The sequence below is a fragment of the Salvelinus fontinalis genome, chromosome 21 (genome assembly GCF_029448725.1).
Source record: "Salvelinus fontinalis isolate EN_2023a chromosome 21, ASM2944872v1, whole genome shotgun sequence".
NCBI lineage: Eukaryota > Metazoa > Chordata > Actinopteri > Salmoniformes > Salmonidae > Salvelinus > Salvelinus fontinalis.
Window position 1 is genome coordinate 18,870,671 of NC_074685.1, and position 23,709 is coordinate 18,894,379.

At 42.2% G+C, this 23,709-nt stretch overlaps 1 protein-coding gene across 2 annotated transcripts in view; it reads right to left on the reverse strand.

Annotated features, from left to right (window-relative positions):
* The window catches only part of LOC129818369 (sarcoplasmic/endoplasmic reticulum calcium ATPase 2-like), a 64,632-nt gene extending 53,361 nt beyond the window's left edge, over positions 1-11,271 (reverse strand). For both annotated transcript variants that reach the window (XR_008753936.1, XM_055874192.1), the window contains exons 1-4: positions 10,411-11,271; positions 10,002-10,019; positions 9,827-9,909; positions 7,718-7,822 (exon numbers count right to left, since the gene is read on the reverse strand). Coding sequence is in view for 1 of the 2 variants with exons in the window: in XM_055874192.1 (XP_055730167.1) it covers positions 7,718-7,822; positions 9,827-9,909; positions 10,002-10,019; positions 10,411-10,528 (324 nt within the window). In the remaining variant the exon portion in view is untranslated. The remainder of the gene's footprint in view (positions 1-7,717; positions 7,823-9,826; positions 9,910-10,001; positions 10,020-10,410) is intronic.
* Positions 11,272-23,709: the final 12,438 nt, after the last annotated feature.

A 23,709-nucleotide genomic window follows, 5' to 3' on the forward strand; every position in this document is an offset into this window, starting at 1 on the left:
AAAAAAATAAAAAATCCTGCACATCAGAAGTTTACATAAGTGCACCTGGATGTTCCACAGCACTACTGGCAAAATATTATGTGGACAGATGAAACTACAGTTGAGTTGTTTGGAAGGAACACACAATACTAAGTGTGGAGAAAAAAAGCACAGCACACCAAGATCAAAACCTCATCCCAACTGTAAAGTATGGTGGATGGAGCATCATGGTTTGGTGCCGCTTTGCTGCCTCAGGGCCTGGACAGCTTGCTATCATTGACGGAAAAATGAATTCATGTTATCAGGACATTTTGCAGGAGAACGTAAGGCTGTCTGCCAATTGAAGCTCAACAGAAATTGGGTGATGCAACAGGACAACGACCCAAAACACAGAAGTAAAACAGAATGGCTTCAACAGAAGAGAAAATGCCTTCTGGAGTGGCCCAGTCAGTCTTGACTCCAACCAGATTGAGATGCTGTGACATGACTTCAAGAGAGCAGTTCACACCAGACATCAAGAATATTGCTGAACTGAAACTTTTATAAAGAGTAATGGTCCAAAATTCCTCCTGACTGTTGTGCAGGCCTGATCAATAACTACAGAAAAAAAATGGTTAAGGTTATTGCTGCCAAAGTAGGGTCAACCTGTTATTAAATCCAAGGGTTCACATACTTTTCCCACCCTGCACTGAGAATGTTTTCACTGTGTTCAATAACGACATGAAAATAGTTTGTGTTTCATTAGTTTAAGCAGACTGTCTTGTTGTGACCTAGATGGAGATCAGATCAAATTTTATGACCAATTTATGCAGAGATCCGTGAAATTCCAAAGGGTCCGCATACTTTTTCATGCCACCGTACGTATTCAGACCCTTAACTCAGTACTTTGTTGAAGCACCATTGGCAGTTATTACAGCGTCGAATCTTCTTGGGTATGACACCACAAGCTTGGCACACCTGTATTTGGGGAGTTTCTCCCATTTTTCTCTACAGATCCGCTCAAGCTCGGTCAGGATGGATGGGGAGAATTGCTGCACAGCTATTTTCAGGTCTCTCCAGAGATGTTCGATCGGGTTCAAGTCCGGGCTCTGACTGAGCCACTCAAGGAATATTCAGAGACTTGTCCCGAAGCCACTCCTGCATTGTCTTGGCTGTGTGCTTAGAGTTGTTGTCCGGTTGGAAGGTGAACCTTCGCCCCCAGTCTGAGGTCCTGAGCGCTCTGGAGCAGGTTTTCATCAAGAATCTCTCTGTACTTAGCTCTGTTCATCTTTACCTCGACCCTGACTAGTCTCCCAGTCCCTGCCTCTGAAAAACATCCCCACAGCATGATGCTGCCACCACCATGCTTCGCCGTAGGGATGGTGCCAGGTTTCCTCCAGAAGTGAAACTTGAGATTCAGGCCAAAGAGTTTAGTCTTGTTTCATCAGACGAGAATATTATTTCTTGCAGTCAGTCCTTTAGATGCCTTTTGGCAAACTCCAAGCGGGCTGTCAAGTGCCTTTTACTGAGGAGTGGCTTCCGCCTGGCCACTACCATACAGGCCTGATTGATGGAGTGCTGCAGAGATAGTTGTCCTTCTGGAAGGTTCTCCCATTACCATAGAGGAACTCTAAAGCTCTATCAGAGTGACTATCGGGTTCTTGGCCACCTCCCTCACCAAGGCCCTTCTCCCCCGATTGCTCAGTTTGGCTTGGTGGTTTCAAACTTCTTCCATTTAAGAATGATGGAGTCCACTGTGTTTTTAGGGACCTTCAGTGCTGCAGAAATGTTTTCGTAGCCTTCTGCAAATCTAACTCGAGACAATCCTTTGACCTAATGGCTTGGTTTTTCTCTGACATGCACTGTCAACTGTGGGACCTTATATAGACAGGTATGTGCCTTTCCAAATCATGTCTAATCAATTGAATTTACCACAAGTGGACTCCAATCAAGTTGTTGATACATCAAGGATGATCAATGGAAACAGGATACACCTGAGCTCAATTTTGAGTCTCCTAGCAAAGGGTCTGAATACTTATGTAAATAAGGTATTTCTTTTTTCCCCCAATACATTTGCAAAAAATTCTAAACCTGTTTTCACTTTGCCATTATGGGGTTTTGTGTGTAGTTAAAAGTCAGCATTTTACAATCAGGCTGTAATGTAAAAATGTGGAAAATGCCAAGGGGTCTGAATATCTCCTGAATGCACAAATACTCATTTAAAGCCCTAGTCATTACGTTTATAAGTTAGTCAGTCGGTTGAATCATGGCTGTGTAAATGGTGTTGTCAGCTAAGTACATTAACTTTTGCTCAAGGGAAAAAACACAATGTGATTAGCCTATACATCTCTTATACAGTTTGATCAACTTAAAGATTAGTGATCCTCAATAACCATTCTTCTTGCCAACTCACTGCTGACTGCATAAAGTGGAAAAGTAATTAACTGCATAGTCCTCCCCTGGAGCACAGTGTGTGCAGTTCTACAGAACATGGTTTTGCTAGATTGAGTCAAGAAAGCTTGACTTCACTCTAGTTATTCTCTACTGCTCATGGGGCTAGCACAATGGTAGAGAAAGGCGAGTCACCCACACATTACTCAGTAGTACAATGGGATCCTCACATGAAAAGGTGTGACATAAACCCAATGAATTCAGCCTTGTCATTCCATCCCTTTTTTGTTACGGGACATTCAGATTAGTTCCTTTACTCTAGCAGGACTATTAGTTATCAATATGTGCAATGCTGGAGTACTCTGACACACCTGTGCTGCTGCTGTCTGTCTGTCTCGAAGGGATGAATTAGGTCTAATGAGCTTTGACGCTTTATAAATCACTAACCAAGGTTTTTTAGCCCCAGCTGTTCAAACAAGCTTGTGTCACTTAAATCCAAGTCAGAAAAAGCACTGGAAACCTACAGATGTTTAAGGTACTGCAAGAATTGTGGAACACGTATGATTCCAGTCACTCTAGTCGAGATACAAGATAAATTTGACTTTAGCTCCCAGTGTCAAGAAATCCCTAGATGCAGAGGGGAATGGAGTTGGATAGTAAAACTTTGGTTATGAGAAAGGAGTAGCTTGTATTGAGTTGTCATTGTAAAACTCCAGATCTAACTAGATAACGCCCCATTCAGGCTAAAGATAGCACAAACATCCCACTGGAGTCCCCAGGCCAGGAGCAGAGAGAAAAGAGGCTATTATCCCTCCCTGCCTTAGTTTCTCACTAATGCAGAAACCCTCATCCCACTTTCTCCTCCTTGGTTTTATTTTAGTCTCCATTCATTACCCTGACTGGCCTGAAACACCATGCCCCCCCTTTTCCACACACATGCCAAGTTTTTCCTCCTCACGCTTGGGTCCTTTTAGGGGTAAAAAAAAAAGCCTCAATGACACAACCTGTATCGTTGTACGGGTATGTCTCTCTACTTGTTTCCCCTAGACTTCTGGCAAAGCCCAAGGCGGTCAAGTGGCCAGTCATGGACAGGATGTATTATTGATTTGGCTGTGTGCACCTTGGAAGCAGGAGCAGCAGGACCTAATTACCTTTCTGCTTTCTTTTTCAATCCGAGTCGGAGCAGAGGCAAGAGCGGACCGCAGCGCGATGGGCACAGGGACTCCTAGCACCCGCCGTGCACATGGCAACAAGATTTAGAGGTGATAAGATGACTAGAAAGAGTGTCCTGTTGAGCAAATGTCCACCCACAGCTGGAAGGAATCCCATTAAAGCAGGTCCATACAGTATGTCTGTTTAGCTAGTTATATATTTTTGGTCAATGGTGTCATTGACTAATGGAGTTTAGTACAGAAGTCTTCCTTGCCATATGGCTTTTGCATCCTGCCAAACTGTGGATTTCTAATATATTCCTCAAACAAGAGAATGAAATCTGTCTCTAGCCATAGAACCCTGTGGTGAGTCATTCAATTCAGAATACACCCTGGATACTGTGGTTAGGACAAACCTCTAATTGAGAGCCAAGTATTTTTCTTAATGTGCAGGATGTAAATGAGATTACCCACATTTCAAAAAGACTCATTGTAATTCACACCAAGCCCCTTCTCGGCTCTCATTTGAGAACAATCGACTGCACAGTTCACACTGCCACTGAACACACCTCTGCCGCTCAGTACAGTGAACATGCACCTGTGGAACGGTCGTTAAGACACTAACAGCTTACAGACGGTGGCAATTAAGGTCACAGTTATGAAAACTTAGGACACTAATGTGGCCTTTCTCCTGACTCTGAAAAACACCAAAAGAAAGATGCACAGGGTCCCTGCTCATCTGCGTGAACGTGCCTTAGGCATGCTGCAAGGAGGCATGAGGACTATAGGTGTGGCCAGGGCAATAAATTGCAATGTCCGTACTGCGAGACGCTTAAGACAGCGCTACAGGGAGACAGGACAGACAGCTGATCGTCCTCGCAGTGGCAGATCACGTGTAACAACACCTGCACAGGATCGGTACATCCAAACATCACACCTGCGGGACAGGTACAGGTTGGCAACAACAACTGCCCGAGTTACACCAGGAACGCACAATCCCTCCATCAGTGCTCAGACTGTCCGCAATAGGCTGAGAGAGGCTGGACTGAGGGATTGTAGGCCTGTTGTAAGGCAGGTCCTCACCGGCAACAACGTCACCTATGGGCATAAACCCACCGTCGCTGGACCAGACAGGACTGGCTAAAAGTGCTCTTCACTGACGAGTCGTGGTTTTGTCTCACCAGGGGAGATAGTGGGATTTTCGTTTATCGTCGAAGGAATGAGCGTTACACCGAGGCCTGTACTCTGGAGCAGGATCGATTTGGAGGTGGAGGGTCCGTCATGGTCTGGGTTGGTGTGTCACAGCCTCATCAGACTGAGCTTGTTGTCATTGCAGGCAATCTCAACGCTGTGAGTTACAGGGAAGACCTCCTCCTCCCTCATGTGGTATCCTTCCTGCAGGTTCATCCTGACATGACACTCCAGCATGACAATGCCACCAGCCATACTGCTCGTTCTGTGCGTGATTTCCTGCAACGGAGGAATGTCAGTGTTCTGCCATGGCCAACGAAAAGCCCGGATCTCAATCCCATTGAGCACGTCTGGGACCTGTTGGATCGGAGGGTAAGGGCTAGGGCCATTCCCCCCAGAAATGTCCATGAACTTGCAGGTGCCTTGATGGAAGAGTGGGGTAACATCTCACAGCTGGAACTGGCAAATCTGGTACAGTCCATGAGGAGGAGATGCACTGCAGTACTTAATGCAGCTGGTGGCCACACCAGATACTGACTAACTTTTGATTTTGACTCCCCCCCCTTTGTTCAGGGACACATTATTCCATTTCTGTTAGTCACATGTCTGTGGAACTTGATCAGTTTATGTCTCAGTTGTTGAATCTTATGTTCATACAAATATTTATACATGTTAAGTTTGCTGAAAATAAGTGCACTTGACAGTGAGAGGAAGTTTCTATTTTTGCTGAGTTTGATTATATATACATTTATTTTTTTACCACCGATCATAGAAACGTGCTGTATTCACACACACTACATGACCAAAAGTATGTGGACACCTGCTCGTCGAACATCTCAATCAAAAATCATGGGCATTAATATGGAATTAGACTCCAACCAAGTTGAAGATCAAGGATGATCAATGGAAACAGGATACACCTGAGCTCAATTTCAAGTCTCATACAGTAGCAACGGGTCTGAATACATATGTAAATAAGCAGTCTTTATTTTAATGCATTTGCTAAAATGTCTAAATCTATTTTTGGCTTTGTCATCATGGGATATTGAGTGTTGATTGATGCATACAGTGCATTCAGAAATTATTCAGACCCCTTCCCTTTTCCACATTGTAAATACAAAAAAAATCCTCAGCAATCTACACAAAATACCCCATTATGACAAAGTAAAAACAGTTTAGAATTTTTGCAAATGTATTAAAAAGTAAAAAACAGATGCCTTCATTTCATAAGTATTCAAACCCTTTGCTATTAGAAATTGAGCACAGGTGCATCCTGTTTCCATGGATCCTCCTTGATGTTTCTACAACTTGATTGGAGTCCACCTGTGCTAAATTCAATTGATTGGACATGATTTGAAAGGCACACACCTGTCTATTTAAGGGCCCACAGTTGACAGTGGATGTCAGGGCAAAAACCATGCCATGAGGTCGAAGGAATTGTCCGTAGAGCTCCGAGACAGGATTGTGTCATGGCACAGATCTGGGGAAGGGTACCAAAAAAGTCTGCAGCATTGAAGGTCCCCAAGAACACAGTGGCCTCTATCATTCTTAAATGGAAGAAGTTTGGATCATCCAAGACTCTTCCTAGAGTTGGCCGCCCGGCCAAACTGAGCAATTGGGGGAGAAGGGCCTTAGTCAAGGAGGTGACCAAGAACCCGATGGTCACTCTGACAAAGTTCCAGAGTTCCTCTGTGGAGATTGTTGTCCTTCTGGAAGGTTCTCCCATCTCTGCAGCACTCCACCAATCAGGCCTATATGGTAGAGCGACCAGATGGAAGCCACCACAGCCCGCTTGTAGTTTGCCAAAAGGCACCTAAAGGACTCTTAAACCATGAGAAACAAGATTATCTGGTCCAATGAAACCACGGTTGAACTCTTTGGCAGGACTGGGAGACTAGTCAGGATCAAGGGAAAGATGAACAGTGGAAAGTACAGAGATCCTTGATTAAAACTTGCTCCAGAGTGCTTAGGACCTCAAACTGGGGTGAAGGTTCACCTTCCAACAACCCTAAGCACACAGCCAAGACAACGCATTAGTGGCTTCGGGACAAGTCTGAATATTCCTTGAGTGGCCTAGCCAGAGCCCGGACTTGAACCCGATTGAACATCTCTGGAGACCTGAAAATAAATGTGCAGCAACTCTACCCATCCAAACTGACAGAGCTAGTGAGGATCTGCAGAGACGAAGTGGGAGAAACTCCACAAATACAGGTGTGCCAAGCTTGTAGCATCATACCCAAGAAGACTTGATGCTGTAACCGCTGCCAATGGTGCTTCAACAAAGTACTGAGTAAATCTGAATACTTATGTAAAATGTACATTTGTTAAAAATAATAATGTTGCCTTGTCATTATGGGGTAGTGTGTAGATTGATGATAAAAAAAGTAATACATTTTTGAATAAGGCTGTAACAAAATGTGGAAAAATTTAAGGGGTCTGAATACTTTCCAAAGGCACTGTATAGGCCTAGCTATATGCCAAGTGTATATGTTCATTCTCCTGTGCCATAAGGAACTGAGAAGAATAGCCTTTGGTTCCGCTCTAAGCTTGGTTCTATTTTTAACTGTTTTTTTGTTCATGGCATTTTCTCTCCCTGTGGTTCTGCGGATCGGTTTGGGCAGGCAGGTGTTTAACTTAGCAAGAGGACATCCACAGGGATCCCTTCAAACCATCTTCCTGGGATCTAATCCCTGCCATCAGTGGAATCAGCTCAGTGAGCAATCACAGGAAACTAACGATTGTCATTAACTGGAGTGACCAAGAAACTCTCATTAAACCAGCCAGAGGAAAAACAGCTTTGCTACAATTTGTACATAATTTCAGCTTCTTCCTCATACACACAATCAATTCCCTCAGTTTATAGTGAGTGATGAAATCAGTTATCTGCAGATATGGCCTGATCCTATCATAAGCTAGGCCTACTACTATTAATTATATTCCTCTTAGGGTGTGACAGTCTATCAAACCAAAAAAATAACGAAGTTGACCATATTAAAAGAAAAAGGTTGTAAAAAAGATCTGGTTACCTGCCAGACACCCACAATGGCATTTGCTATCAGAATCAGCAAAATTACAAAAGGCTCCACGAAGGCTGTTATGGTCTCCTCTCCCTCCTCGAACCAGGCCAGCACCTAAAACAGGAGAAACAGGCAGACAATCAGACAGCAATACATTCATATTATGCCCTGCAGTTGCAGATATCAATGTCTCAGTCATACCAGCTTTAGGGTGTAGCGGAGATGAGGTGAGCCAGAGGCAAGGGTCAAGATAACAGAGCCTGGAGCACTATTGCAAAACCAGAGCAAAGGCAATCGCTTGGTAACAGTAAGTAATTCAATTTGGGTGAAAAGTAGCCGTTGGAGAGTGACAATGCTCGTCAGGGCTGAAAGTGTGATTGTCAGCACAAGCCCATCAAACACCTAATTGTTATGTCAGCTGCAGAACTTTCAGCTACATCAATCAAATCTAATCTTGAACATGCCATTTCTAATACATGTAGTTCACATTCAAAGCACCACACAACTCTACCCTGTTCAGGCATCCAGTTTCTAGCAAAGCATTTTGTCCTCTCAACAGCGAGTGACTGCTCTTTAAAGTGGTGTTCATTTCCATTAAGTCCTTCTCAGCCACTGAAATAGGATGCATGGGTTTAAACCAGTGGTTTGAATAACCACATTACATAACAAAATATCAGCAATTTCATCTGCTGAAGCCCAACTATTTTACCTCAGAAATGACTTGGAGATAGAGGGAACAACGGTAGAAATTACTGAAAATGTTCCTATAAATCTCAAACTAGGCTACACTTTAAAGGTCTGGAGCAGTAGCTTCCAACACAACAGTGCTCATAAAGACCAAGCTTGAACTTGTATGCTATGGAATGACCACTTCTTTGAATGAAGAGGTTAAAAAAAAAAACATCCTCTTATTTTAATGTCTCCGACAGTCAATCATGAACAGGGAGATAGGCTCTGCTCTCAGGCAGTGGAGTACACCACAGAGGCCTCAGCATCATTAACTCAGAGCCCACCTAATTATCCTTGTCAAGCTCTCTGGCGCTAACAGTCAATAATGACTCATTTGCGCAATGAATAGAGGATTGAAAGCCTCTCACTACCATGTATTAGTAAACGTGTTCAGCATAATGACAGCATCAGTCCCATATCATGAAATCTTATCCAGTGAAGGGGTCTATTGTTGCTCAGAGACTATTTCAGAACAACAGGTTCAGAAGTAATTTGTCTCCTCAATCAGAATCTAGGCCAGAACTAGAAATGTGTCATATACTAGGATTCTCCTCCACACCCAGTTAGAGGTAGAGCCTATTGCAACAAATGCCAATGAAAAATGTGAACATCTTGACAGCTCAAGCACGTTTAGGACTCGTGTGTGTGTGTGTGTGTGAGAGAGAGAGAGAGAGAGAGAGACCCGGACACTGCTGGATGTGATTTACAGGCTAGATTCCTGAACATCACTGTGTGTGACTGTCCCCGCTGCTGGTGATATCTACAGTGATGTGGCGTTGAATACAAGCCAACAGGAAGGGAAATGGGGTCACAGAGAGGTGAACTTGGCACTCACCAGGATCACCACTAGTGAGGCCACTTGTGACATAACAAACATTGTTTATGTCCAGATCAACTGCTTCCCCTGAAGGACTTCAATAAAAAGGATATGATGGGGCCTAAAAGGAGTAAATTAGGCATAATTGGGCAACAGCAGGAAAAGGAGGCTCCAAACAGGTGCAAGAAAATGGCTGATGACCAGTGACTCACTAACAACTAGAAAGGTTGATGATGATGTTCTCAACATAGCTGACTAGGATGTAATGACATTACAAGTAGGTGCAACAACCAATTATCCCTAAATTATTGGATGAATGCCAGTTTAACTTCACATTTTCACCGGAATAGACAGTCAGATACCATACAAAACCGACATGATGTTGGAGCTATGGGTACAAGGCCTAATGGAAACACAGGGGCTTGCAATTTCTTAAGAAAACCCTCTTCAGTGCCATCTGCCCTAGAGGGGATTTGTGTGTTCCGCAACAATTACACTCATACACTTATTCTGGACATATGAAGCATACCATCATCCTCATTTCAATAAATGGAGAGTAATTATATACTTACAAAGGATATGCAGGCTGCAAGAAGAAGAATCCTCACAAGTAGATCTCCAAACTGTTCAGCTACCAGTTCCCATAAAGACTTTCCTAAGAAAAGAAAATAGAGGGTTTGATTGCATCCAAATAATTGGATACCTAGAAAAAGTAAATTAACAAAAAAAATAGAACGATTTACTTACCCTCCTCAGCAGGCAATTCTGCGATTCATCCAAAGGATACCACACCGGAAATAGGACAACAGTGAGAGAAATAGGTTACAACCGAAAATTAAGTTGATTACAAATAAGAGTTTCAAAGGGGAAAATACATCTAAATTGACGTGGACTGGAGGACAAACATAAGACATACTTAACATCGTTTAGAACAGGTTGACCACTTTAAATGTACAGCATTTTGCTTTAGTTCGTTCACTGAAATTGTTTCAACACACGAGACTGTACATGTTCGTGACGTCAGCAATTCGTTCAAACAAGCCGGTTGCTGAAGAATGCCAGCGGCGTAGCGATAGTTTAGCAGGCTAACTAGCTAACAGGCCGTACACCGTGTGGCCAGGAAAGGGATATCACATTTCAGCAACATGTTACTCACCGTTAGGTCCCCATTTTTCCCGCTGCCTCTTCACCTGGTCTAAACCTAGACCTGTGCTTTCGTTCACGTTGAAATGGCTGTAAACTTCCTCCACCGTCTTTGTGTGAGCGTTCTCCATGGTGAGTATCTGCGCGAGGTGACACACTAGTTCGCTAACGTTAGCTGAAACCTCGACAACCCCACTGATTACTCACTTATTTTGTGTTTTCCCCAAACTCACGCTGCCAAAAATTCATCCGAATATCTTGAAATGTATTTGTTTTCCCAAACACTAAATAACCTAACGTGCAATGAAAATTGCTCACACTTGTTAGGAGACCGATGCCTTCCCCCGTCAAATTCGCCGGTTAGCTACAATGTTCCAGACAACCATGAAATACGGATAATTCATACCACCATCAAAACTATTTCATTTTTTGAAGGAGCAATAACAAAAAAAATGCGTCTCTGTAGTTGGATAGGGCAAGTGGTTACGCGGTAGGTCTGACAAGTACAGCCTTCGTGGATGTCCGCTGTCTATTTGTTCTTGTGTGCTGCTGCGGATTCACTGCTATCCCCATCAGCACCAATCGCATTTGTTCACTACCCTTTCGCATGCTCTGAATGCTGTGCTCGGTGTCCGCATGTGGAATGCGCTTATTGGTTGGAGAGACTCCGGAAATCAATTTTTCTTCCCGATCTTTCGGTCCTCACTAGTTACCACAGCGTATTTTAAAAATGTATCTGGGAAAAAAAAATCTGATTTGAACCCTAACCACCCTGCTAACATTATGCCTAACCTTAAATTAAGACACGTTTCGTGATAGCCAATTTCGACCTTGTGGTTGTAGTAACTTCTGACAAACCGATCTTCTTCGGTGGGGTTTATCAGCGGTTGGCATCCAATGTTATTGTGTCTTACCACCACCTACTGTACTGGGGTGTGGGCCAGAGACCAAGAGAAAGTAAATCCTACCTGCCAGCCCCGTTGCTCTTAAAAAAAGATTACATTTGAGACTATATCTAATGACGTTCTACTCAATATACTCTATAAACTACTTTTCTGTATCCCCTTCTCCCTCATACTGGATCTCAGTCTCTCGTTCCCTCTGATACTTTAAATATATGCCTGCCCTTAGTATCTCTACTTCACTGCTCCTGCCATCTCTGCACCATCGCTGTCCATATCAGTCTTTTGCCTCTGCCTTGCTCATTGAAACTACAACATTCCCACTACTAAGTGTAACAGTATAACTTTAAACCGTCCCCTCGCCCCGACACGGGCGCGAACCAGGGACCCTCTGCACACATCAACAACGGTTGCCCACGAAGCATCGTTACCCATCGCTCCACAAAGGCCGCGGCCCTTGCAGAGCAAGGGGCAACCCTACTTAATGTCTCAGAGCAAGTGACGTAACTGATTGAAATGCTACAAGCGCACACCCGCTAACTAGCTAGCCATTTCACATCCGTTACACTCACCCCCCTTTCAACCTCCTCCTTTTCCGCAGCAACCAGTGATCCGGGTCAACAGCATCAATGTAATAGTATAACTTTACGTCATCCCCTTTGCCCCGACACGGGCGCGAACCAGGGACCCTCTGCACACATCAACAACGGTTGCCCACGAAGCATCGTTACCCATCGCTCCACAAAGGCAGCGGCCCTTGCAGAGCAAGGGGCAACCCTACTTAATATCTCAGAGCAAGTGACGTAACTGATTGAAATGCTACAAGCGCGCACCCGCTAACTAGCTAGCCATTTCACATCCGTTACATAAGTGCTTGTTTAGCGGGTACATCAACTACCTAGTTCCCCTCCACCCCCACATGGGCTGGGACCACAGGAGGTTGGTGGTACCTTAATTGAGGAGGACAGGCTCGTGGTAAATCCTCCATTTGCTCCGTTACAGCCATTATTATGAGCAGTCTTCACCTCAGGAGCCTCCACTGGCTGGGAACCAAGTAAATCTTATCTGTATACCCATCTGTTTAATCCTGCCATGGGTTTGTAGTACATCATAAAGCAGGTCTTGTCTGCTACGTGAGCTAAAGGACTGCAGACTCATCAACACTGCACTTGAATCAGAGCAAATAACTACTCTGTCTGGCTTGACTTACTCCACACACTGCAAGGCCAACAGTATGGCCATCACCTCTGCCATATATACAACCAGATGATCTGAAATACATTTCCTGACTGCCACCCCACATTCCTGCACTTCAAATGCTGACCCAGTACATTCTGTTCTTGGATCTTTTGAATGATCTGTGTAAATGGCCACCAAATCCTGATACACAGTATGCATATATCTATTAAACAAATAAAATGGATTAACACTAATCCTATCTTTCTGTAGTCTCTCCAACACTTCTAGATCAACTACTGGAGGTGGGAGTAGCCATGGTGGATTTATAGGAATAGGTACCGTTGGACTAAACTCTCTTGCATACAGTCCCACCTCCCTCGCCTGGGTATTACCCACCCAAAGCTCGTGTTCTGCGCTCGCTCATGTTTTCCATCATGCCTGTAAAATCCCTTTTGCAGAATGAAACACCCCATGTCCCTGTAGGTTGACCCAATAATTAATTGCTGCTGTCTCCTAATCTGCAATGGCAAATCCCCCATCTCCGCCTGTAGTGCAGCCACTGGGGAGGTCCGAAACACCCCACTACATATTCTGAGTCCTTGCCCCTGCATAACATCTAGCCTTTCCAATAAGGTTTTGGCTGCCGAACCATACGCTATGCTACCATAGTCTATTACAGATCGGATCGATGCAACATACATGGTCCTCAAAAAGGAACGCTCACCCCCCCACTCCTTCCCTGTCAGACAGCGCATCACATTTAGCACCTTCTTACACTTACCTTACCTCGAACCTCTTCCCATTTCAACCCTGTCATACTCATATCTCCCAGCCGCTTTCACTATAAGCTGAATCCTCTGTTTTTCTATTTTAGCAGTAAATGTCACCTGCTATGAATGTCACCAGCTTTCTCTTATCTATGTATACCATATCGCCCCCACCTGCCCCCTAATCCCCAGTCTAGATGGTCCTACCCATCTCTCCCTTGAAGCTGTATCTCCCTGGACAACCCTCACTGCCTCAGCATGACACCCTTCTCTCCACTCTCACTTGCTGCACCTCCACTGCCTGCTACATTGCCTCACACCCACCATATGCCACATGAGCACCCACACAGCTGCAGCACTTTGGTTGTACACCATCCCCACACTTGCCATACTCATGTTCCCCCCTACACCTGGCACACCTCTTTTTCTCTTTACAGGCTGTTGCCTAATGCCCAAACCTCTGTCAGTTCTAACATCTTAAAGGCTTCGGTATATGAGCCCTCACATAATTAGGCAACAAGGCCAGAAGGGTTGTGGTATATGGCTAATATACCCAGGCTAAGGGCTGTTCTTAGTCACGACGCAACACGGAATGTCTGGACACAGCCCTTAGCCGTGGTATATTGGCCATATATCACAAATCCCAGAGGTGCCTTATTGCTATTATAAACGGCTTACCAATGTAATTAGAGCAGTTAAAAGAAAGGTGTTGTTGTACCCGTGGTATACAGTCTGATATACAAAGGCTGTCAGCCAATCAACAATCAGGGCTCAAACCACCCAGTTTATAATAACACATATATCCTATCGTTACTTTATTTGGCAGTACCCGGTCCTTGAAGTGTAACAGAATAGAGAGCCTATCTACCCTAACTCCATCCCTTGTTGCTTGCCATCTTTGAATATTTACTAGAACGCCTCGTCTCAAGTTGTCACTTGCTAACACTCACAGGCACTCCTGTTATCACCCCTTTAATCCACTGCTTCCCTGCTTGATTACCTCTGCTGCTCGACACCACCCTATTTGCTTCACTCAGAGCTTTTTCCCTCTGCGCCATGTCCTTACAGAACACCAACAAGCTGCCATCTCTTAACACTTTAGCGTTGACAACTTCCCCAATCAACTATTTTATTACAGCCGTCAACCTAACCCCCCAACTTTCCCTTCCTCCCTAAACTTCAGAATCACTTTATACTCCCCTCGCGACCTATCTTGCCCTTCCTCGGCACTCTACCTCCGAACTGCCGTTGGTGTTAGCAACTATGTTGCTCACCTCAAACTTCCTTTTCTTCTTCATATCTGCCTCCATTGACCTCTCGCACCCCTTCAAACCACCACTCCCTTTCTCTCCAGTTTTCTTTGTATTTTTATATTTTCTACTCCCACCTCTATTTGTACCACTATGCTCCATACTTGCTTCACTTTCTTCTCCATCACTATCTCCTACCATCTCTGACCCAGTCACAGCACAGCCGTGCTGAGTAAAGTTTGACTGTTTGTTTATCAACGATTGATACCGGAGCTCGGATCAACCAACGTTACGTCTCTACTGTTCCCAGCTCACTTTCTTCAAAGAACTATGCCGCGTTCACGTACTAGTCGGAACTAGGACACTTGGAAATGTGCGACTTGTGCTAACTGGTTGGTTATTAAATCGGACATTTTCGAGTCTCCTAGTTCCGACTAGCACATTAATGCAGCGTTACATATATTTTTTTAATATTACAGCCCATTAATATAATTTATCTGGTAATATTTTGAGCATTTTTGTTATAATATTTATATAAAACCAGCTAGTGTAAAAAACCTGCTAGATTAACTGTAAAATAATCTTGGCATATCACTTGAGGGTCAAAACATACAAACATTAGCTAGGATTCCATCCAATTGGCCACATATTTTCATGCAAATATTCAAAATTCGCATTAAAAACAATAACGCCTTTAACCCGCCAGAGATGTGTTTCCATACAATTGGCATGTTGCAGATGTAGCCCCACAGTGGAGGCATCATAATACCCTCCCAAAACCTAGCAGTCAAACAGGGAAATGGTTCTAATCGTTTTTTCGCCATTCATTTTCTCATTGGGGATTTCTGCAACACTTAAAATAAGGGCTATGTTTCGTGTAGGCTTACCCGGGTGGGATGTTTTGATAATCATGTAAAGCTCTCTAGGACAAGGCGACCTCTATCAATATATTCGGCTCTATTTACTCTCAGATTAGAGAACGCTAATTAGTATCAAAGTAGTCATCATGCAAGATTGCAAATCACTGCATGCTCACGCACGTCATTTAGAGAGAGATTTACACGGTTATCAAAAACTCCCCCGTCCCCCCTTAATCATATCACAATCAACTTTTACCAGTTGAATGTAGATACAAATATATTTTTTGCCCGAAATATTGTATTAAAATTAGAAAATGAGTTAATAACTAATGAAATATGTGCATATTTGCATATCCTGTAAAAACATTTTTTGGGACACTTATGCCTTAATCACAAATCTGCCTAATACTTTGGTTTAATTTTGTTAAAGGCCAATTATGCCACTTTTTAACCTTATGTGCATTATCTCCAGCACCAGACCAGTGTCTAAATATCTGAAAATTGTGAGTTTATATGATCTGTGGTTAAAAAGATAAAAAGAAAGGTCATAAAAAAGCTTGTCTGTAACATCACAGGGTAGGATTAAATGTAAAAAAGGTGATTTTCAAAACCTGCAATGTCCCTCTAAACAGAGGGAGGGTATTTTCTTGTGGCCCACAATACCGCAAATCTCATAGTGTTTCAAATTCACTGTTTTTAAAATGTTTTAACCTTTGGTGATGTCATCGGGTATAACTTTGTAATGTTATATAATTTTTTACAAAACGTCGAAAAATGTGCAGTTTTCACATGTAGACACTGGTTTAGTACTGGAAATATAATTATGAGGTTGAAAAGTGGCAGAGTTGCTCTTTAAGACACACTTAAGAGCAGATTGGGGGTAAATTATTTTTTCATCTTTTTATTTGTAAAATACTAAAGACATGTACATAAAATGCCTTTTTGCCACCTTTTTCTAAAGAAAACGGACAACATAGAATAAAACATGGATAACATATCAACAAGTCTCAAGAATATATCTAAGCATAACCACACAAAATTTGATGAATGTATATGGTTCTGGAGCTGAGTAAAATTAGTTGTCATGTGGGAAGAGTCTTATTTTCGGGAAATGGCTGGCAGTTAAAGACAAGTAGCCTACACTGAATTTAGACTAGCAAACGCCAAATTACCTATTTAGACCCAATCTCCATCTTTTCAAAGTAAGTTACTACATATAGTACATTTTGTTACATTCTCTATGAAATTGTCTTTTAAAATATGTGTAATTCAATGTAGTGAGCTTTGAAATGATGGTTGTATGTCCATTTTAAAGTGGTTAAAAATCATAAAATGTTGCTGGCGGTAGTATGATAAACTAAAGAAAATATACATTTTCATCAAGATTTTGACATCTTTAGGTTTACTTTTGAAAGTACTAATATTAATGGACCAAAATACCAACAAATCTCAAAATTGATAGGCAGATGCAAACATATCATTTCAGCCTGTGATGCCTTGCCTTAACATACAACTGACAGCTAATATTAATCCCAACACAAGTCTGCACAAAGTCAGTAAAAATAAATAGTACTAGAATTACATTCACTCATCCGGTTTGATAAAATCCCAGTTAAAATCCATGTTGTCTATGTTTTTTCCCTCATTGATTGCAATGGAGAGCAGACCTGGGTTGTGAGGTATGATTCAGAGAGGTCCATTATCTATTGGTTTGCACAGGATGGTTGCATTGGTGGACTGTGATCACCAACATGTCATAGATGGACTGATGGGTTTCTGGAGGTCAATGGCGTCTTCAGTGTTTTCATACAATCTTGGTCCAGATCATTTAGTCTCATTTGTGAGAATCCCACTAAAAACCCTTTGACTCTGCTCATGTGAGTCATTGACCTGTCACTTCTCCCTCACTCACGGTAGTTGTTCTGTCAATCCAGGAAGAGGATATGAGAGGCTGCCTCCTCCACTCAAGGCCACATCAGATGTTTCTATAGCTCCTCAGCATCCCAGTGTGAGACACTATGTGCTGCCTGGCTCCAACATATTCAATCAGGCCACCACTAATAAATGGCTTGCATGAAACCCCTACTCCACTGGAAGATGATAGTCAGTGAGTGGAGAACATGCTGTAACAGCTATCTTGCACAAAGTAACTCACATTCAACACAAAGTAAGAGATGGATAATATTTTTGGTTAGTATAGTGCATGTGTATTGGCAGTGTGTGTGCCTGTATGTGGTTATTTTGGTATTTTATTAGGATCCCCATTAGCTGTTGCAAAAGCAGCAGCTACTCTTCCTGGGTTCACACAAAACATGAAACGTGACATAATACAAAACATTAATAGACAAGAACAGCTCAAGGACAGAACTACATAAAAAAAAATTTAAGGCACACGTAGCCTACATATCAATACATACACCCAAACTATCTAGGTCAAATAGGGGAGAGACGTTGTGCCGTGAGGTGTTGCTTTATCTGTTTGTTGAAACCAGATTTATTATTTATTTCAGCAATGTGAGATGGAACAGAGTTCAATGTAATAATGGCTCTATATAATACTGTATGCTTTCTTGAATTTGTTCTGGAGTTGGGAACTGTGAAAAGACCCCTGGTGGCATGTCTGGTGGGGTAAGTGTGTGTGTCAGAACTGTGTGTAAGTTGACTATGAAAACAATTGGGGATTTTCAACACATTAATGTTTCTTATAAAAAGAAGTGATGCAGTCAGTCTCCCCTCAACTCTTAGCCAAGAGAGACTGGCATGCATAGTATTGATATCAGCCTTCTAATTACAATGAAGAGCAATATGTGCTGCTCCGTTCTGGGGCAGCTGCAGCTTAACTAGGTCTTTCAATGCAACACTCGACCACATAACTGGACAATAATCAAAATAAGACAAAACTAGAGCCTGCAGAACTTGCTTTGTGGAGTGTGATGTCAAAAAAGCAGATCATCTCTTTATTATAGACAGACCTCTCCCAATCTTTACAACCATTGAATCTATATGTTTTGACCATGACAGTTTACAATCTAAGGTAACGCCATGTAATTTAGTCTCCTCAACTTGTTCAACAGCCACACCATTCATTACCAGATTCAGCTGAGGTCTAGAACTTAGGGAATGATTTGTACCAAATACAATGCTCTTAGTTTTAGAGATGTACAGGACCTGTTTATTACTGGCCACCCATTCCAAAATAGACTGCAACTCCTTGTTAAGGGTTTCAGTGACTTCATTAGCTGTGGTTCCTGATGCGGAAATGGTTGAATCATCAGCATACATGGTCCCACATGCTTTGTGTTTAATGCCAGTGGCAGATCATTGGTAAAAATAGAAAAGAGTAGAGGGCATAGAGAGCTGCCCTGCGGTATACCACACTTTACATGTTTGACATTAGAGAAGCTTCCATTAAAGAAAACCCTTTGAGTTCCGTTAGATAGATAGTTCTGAAACCACAATATGGCAGAGGTTGAAAAGCCACACCACTTGTTTTTTCAACAGCAGGTTATGGTCAATAATATCAAAGGCTGCACTGAAATCTAACAGTACAGCTCCCACAATCTTCTTATTATCAATTTCTTTCAACCAATTATCAGTCATTTGTGTAAGTGCAGTACATGTTGAGTGCCCTTCTCTATAGGAATGCTGAAAGTCTGTTGTTTATTTGTTTACAGAGATATAGCATTGTATTTGGTCAACCACTATTTTTTCCCAACAGTATGCTAAGAGCTGGCAGCAAGGGTATAGGTCTGCTGTTAGAACCAGTAAAGGCCACTCTTGGGTAGTGGAATTACTTTGGCTTCTGTCCAGGCCTGAGGACAAAGACTTTCCTCTAGGCTCAGATTAAAGATATGACAGATAGTAGTCTATAGAGTCAGCTACCATCCTCAGTAGCTTTCCATCTAAGTTGTCAATGCCAGGAGGTTTGTCATTATTGATCGATAACAATAATTTTCCCACCTCTCCCACACTAACTTTACAAAATTCAAACTTGCAATGCTTTTCTTTCATTATAATTTTTTTTATGCATGAATGTGGTGGCTCACTGTTCGTTGTTGGCATTTCCTGCCTAAGTTTGCCCACTTTGCCAATAAAGTAATAATTTGTCACGCTCGTCGTCCTCCTCGTCTGAGGAGGAGTAGTTGGAAGGATCGGAGGACCAAAATGCAGCGTGGTATGTGTTCATCATGAATTTAATAAACAGAGAACACTGAACAAACTATACAAAACAATAAACGAACAAGACGCTATATAAGAAATGTGCTGACACAAGCAACTAACATAGACAATCACCCACAACCCACAATGACAAAACAGGATACCTAAATATGGTTCCCAATCAGAGACAACGACTAACACCTGCCTCTGATTGAGAACCATATCAGGCCAAACACAGAAACAGACAAACTAGACATACAACATAGAATGCCCACTCAGATCACACCCTGACCAAGCAAAACATATAAACGTACAAAGCAAACTATGGTCAGGGCGTGACATCATTAAAATAATTAGCAACATCAAATGGTTTTGTGATGAATAAGCCATCTGATTTGATGAAAGATGGAGTTGAATGTGTCTTTCTGCCCATAATTTAATTTAAAGTACTTCAAAGTTTTTTCCATCATTCTTTATGTTATTGATCTTGGCTTCATAATAGACTCAACTCCTTTTTGTTGAGTTTATTCACATCATTTCTCAATTTGCAGTAAGTCAGCCAGTCAGGTATGCAGCCAGACTTATTACCCACTCCTTTTGCCCCATCTCTTTCAACCATACAATTTTTTAATTCCTCATCAATCCATGGAGCCTTAACAGTTCTAACAGTCAGTTTCTTAACAGGTGTATGTTTATCAATAATTATTAATCACATCAGACCAACAAATATTGTTAACATCATCCACATAAGAGTCACAGCAAAATATTTAGTTAAATCTCTTTAACAGTATTTTAGGCCCAGCTTTTGGAACTTTGGCATTCCTGGATATAGCCACTATATTGTGATCACTGCATCCAGTGGGTACTGATACAGCTTTAGGTGCCTAGAAGCCTCACTGTCATCACTATCTGTATGCAGAGGATTCCCCAGATACTGGTATTATTAGGTCTGTGAGAGATGAGCCATGCTCTGATAGATATGGATGTGGATTCAACACAGGTCACCCCATTACCCAATAGCCTATCTATGGCTATATCAGGGTCTATTAGCATGTGCTGTGGCAGCTAACAATAATACAATAAATGTTGTTGCATAGTTCTATAAAGTTCTACTTTATTATTTTTAGGCCTATGTGAGTGTATGATTCACATTTCCTGATATCATACCAACCTGTGTCATTGACACAAGGGTGCAGATTCCTGGACACAGGTTAAGCTTAAGGGTGGCAGGTAGCCTAGTGGTTTGAGCATTGGGCCTGTAACTGAAAGGTTCTTGGATCAAATCCCTGAGCTGACAAGGTAAAGTCTGTCATTCTGCCCCTGAACAAGGCAGTTAACCCACATTTCCCCTGTAGGCTGTCATTGTAAATAAGAATTTGTTCTTAACCGACTTGCCTAGTTAAATAAATAAAAATGTCCTGGAATAAAATGCACACTCAATACAGAATTGAACATGCTTTTTGGTCCAGGAAACTGCCCCAAGACGTCGAGTCTGTACAAAATCTTGTGAATGTGAGTATCTCCTTTGAAAAATGGTCCTGGGTTGTGAGTTATACAGGGAGGTGGATTATAGCAGGGGATGGTTTCTGTCTCTTACAGCTGGCCTGTTGTCTGCCTGAGATTGTGGTTATTTATAGATACTGTGATTAGTGGGTCCTGTCATACATCAACCCAATGATGAAAATAGATAGAGTTTCGTGTAGAACTCTGATGGAAACAATAAAACAAGGGTCTGCAACTTTTCTGCCACGCCAGATAAGATGTAGGAGGGCTGACGTTGTTCAGCTGATGTGGGGTTGTTATGGAGATCTGCTCATCAACTAGTCCCAGAGCTTTTTAAGTGGGCAGTAGATGTTTAATGCACATTACTCCCTTACAATGTAAAGGTTGAAGTAAAAGCTTAAGGTAAATGGTGTCTTATTGATGTTCAGATGGACTGAAATCCATCATGAACAGTGGGTCCCGAGTATTACCGTTGAGAGACATAGAGATACAGACAGGCTGACTGTTGCAGACTTAACATCACGGTAAAATATCCTGTCATGTCGATTATCTCAGATTTGAATCAAACAATTGCAATATATTATCCCCCCAGGCTCCCACCACCAACACACACACACACCGTTTCCTACTTATTTTACCAAATGGTTTTACTTGTGTGGAAAGGGAATGTGGTTGCTTGTGTTCTTTTCCCATATTAAGTCTGTTTGACAACTTCCTCTGGGCAGTTTGCCAGATGATCACCTTATATGGTGCTGTGAAAAATTGGGAGAAATAATCTGGTTTGACATAGAAATAGGGAAAATTCACTCTATTGATTAAGTATGATAATGCTGATTGATGTGTCATTCATAGCGTCTCTACATGTAGTAGACTTGTGACCACTATTCCACCATTAGACATAGGAGATGGTTGGGGGGGAATTGGGGGAAATGGTAAAAAAAAAAAATAATGTTATTATAACACACTGTCATGACAGGATTTAATCAAAAAGCTTATTTGCTATTATTCAGTGTCTTTGCTTACAAATTACGGATGTGACTTATTGTGAGATCTGGTCAGAGCTGTGAGGTGAGTATACTTCGCATTATAACATTAATTGAAAACCTTTCTGTGATTGTATTTGACCGAGGGTAGAAATGTACATGTGCGGCTGCAAGTTTGATGGAATTGAGCCCTCAACTCTGACCCTTGCTTTTCATGGGCATACAGCATATCTGTGATGATCTACTGCACTCTAGTGGGCACAGATAGTGCATGAAAATAGGGAATAATAGGCATCCAAAAAGTGTGTATTTTCAAAAAACATTTAAGGAGCTGATGTTTAGGCTGATCATTTGTTTGGCCACAAATGTTGAGGTGATCATACCGGTAGTAAAGTCTTAAAGGTAAGAATAAAAAATAAAAAATATTTGTCATTAACATTTTACATCCCTTCTACAGAGATAGGAGAAACAATTAAAACAACAAGTATTCACAGTTCAAACAGCATTGGCTCAGCCTTGAATGTATAAAAGTATGGATAGATCTTCCCAATAAATAGGTAAAGGCTCAGTATTCCAGGTTTTAACGTATGGAGGTGCTGTTGGTGTGGAAGATCATAGAAAGATAACTTGTCTTTGTCCAAGTTCAGACAAACACTGACCCTCTCAGGTTTCTGCTTTATTCATGCCCCCCTTGGGAATTCTGACCATCCAACTCATCTCTTCTTACAGACAGAAACCGCAAAGCCTGTCAAAAAATACAGTGAGGAAAGGGAGCAGTGAGGCCAGAGGGGAGTTAAATGACTGCCCCCCCCCCCCCCCCCAGCTCTGACTACTGGAAGAATGTGCTTTCTATGCCTGTGATATGTGGTTGTCCCACCTAGCTATCTTAAGATGAATGTAACTGAATGAACTGTAAGTAGCTCTGGATAAGAGCGTCTAAAAATGACTAACATGTAACTGTGGGTTGTCTTAGTGCAGCAAGACTCCCCCCCAAGTGAGGCCAGTTTGGATTTGGTTTCACTGCAATCAAATCACATCCTAAGCTAAATGTAATTTTAATAAAAACGTGTCTGTTTCTGGTCTGCTTAAGTTAATGTCCTGCATTAGCTAGCTTGCTAAATCGTCCCTTTCCTAAGCCATGGATGGAGATGTGGATTTGGACTTAATTCTCTGTACAGGCCAAATAATTATGATGGCTATTCTGATCTAACCATAAATTAATATGTTGTGCTACTGGCCTGAGACGAATGAAGTTCAATGGAGCCTAGAAGGCTCATGTTAACTAGCCAGCTAACTTAGCTGGTTCATTGTTGCCCATGCATGTAAATTAGGCAAGCAAGCATTTTAGCTAGGTAGCCTATGACAACAAAAACGAAAAGCATACTGTATGACAGAGCCATAGACTTTTTTCAACATGAAAGAGAGGAGGATGGCATTAGCGTTCAACTAGTCTACAAGTAAGGTCAGGCAAAAATGTTTTGCGCGCACACACACACACACACACACACACACACACACACACAGAGAGAGAGAGAGGCAGCAGGTAGCCTAGTGGTTAGAGCGTTGTGCCTGTAACCGAAAGGTTGCTAGATCGAATGTAGTAACCAAAAAAGTGTTAAACAAACCCAAATCTATTTTATATTTGAGATTCTTCAAAGTAGCCACCCTTTGCCTTGATGACAGCGTTGCACACTTTTGACATTCTCTCAA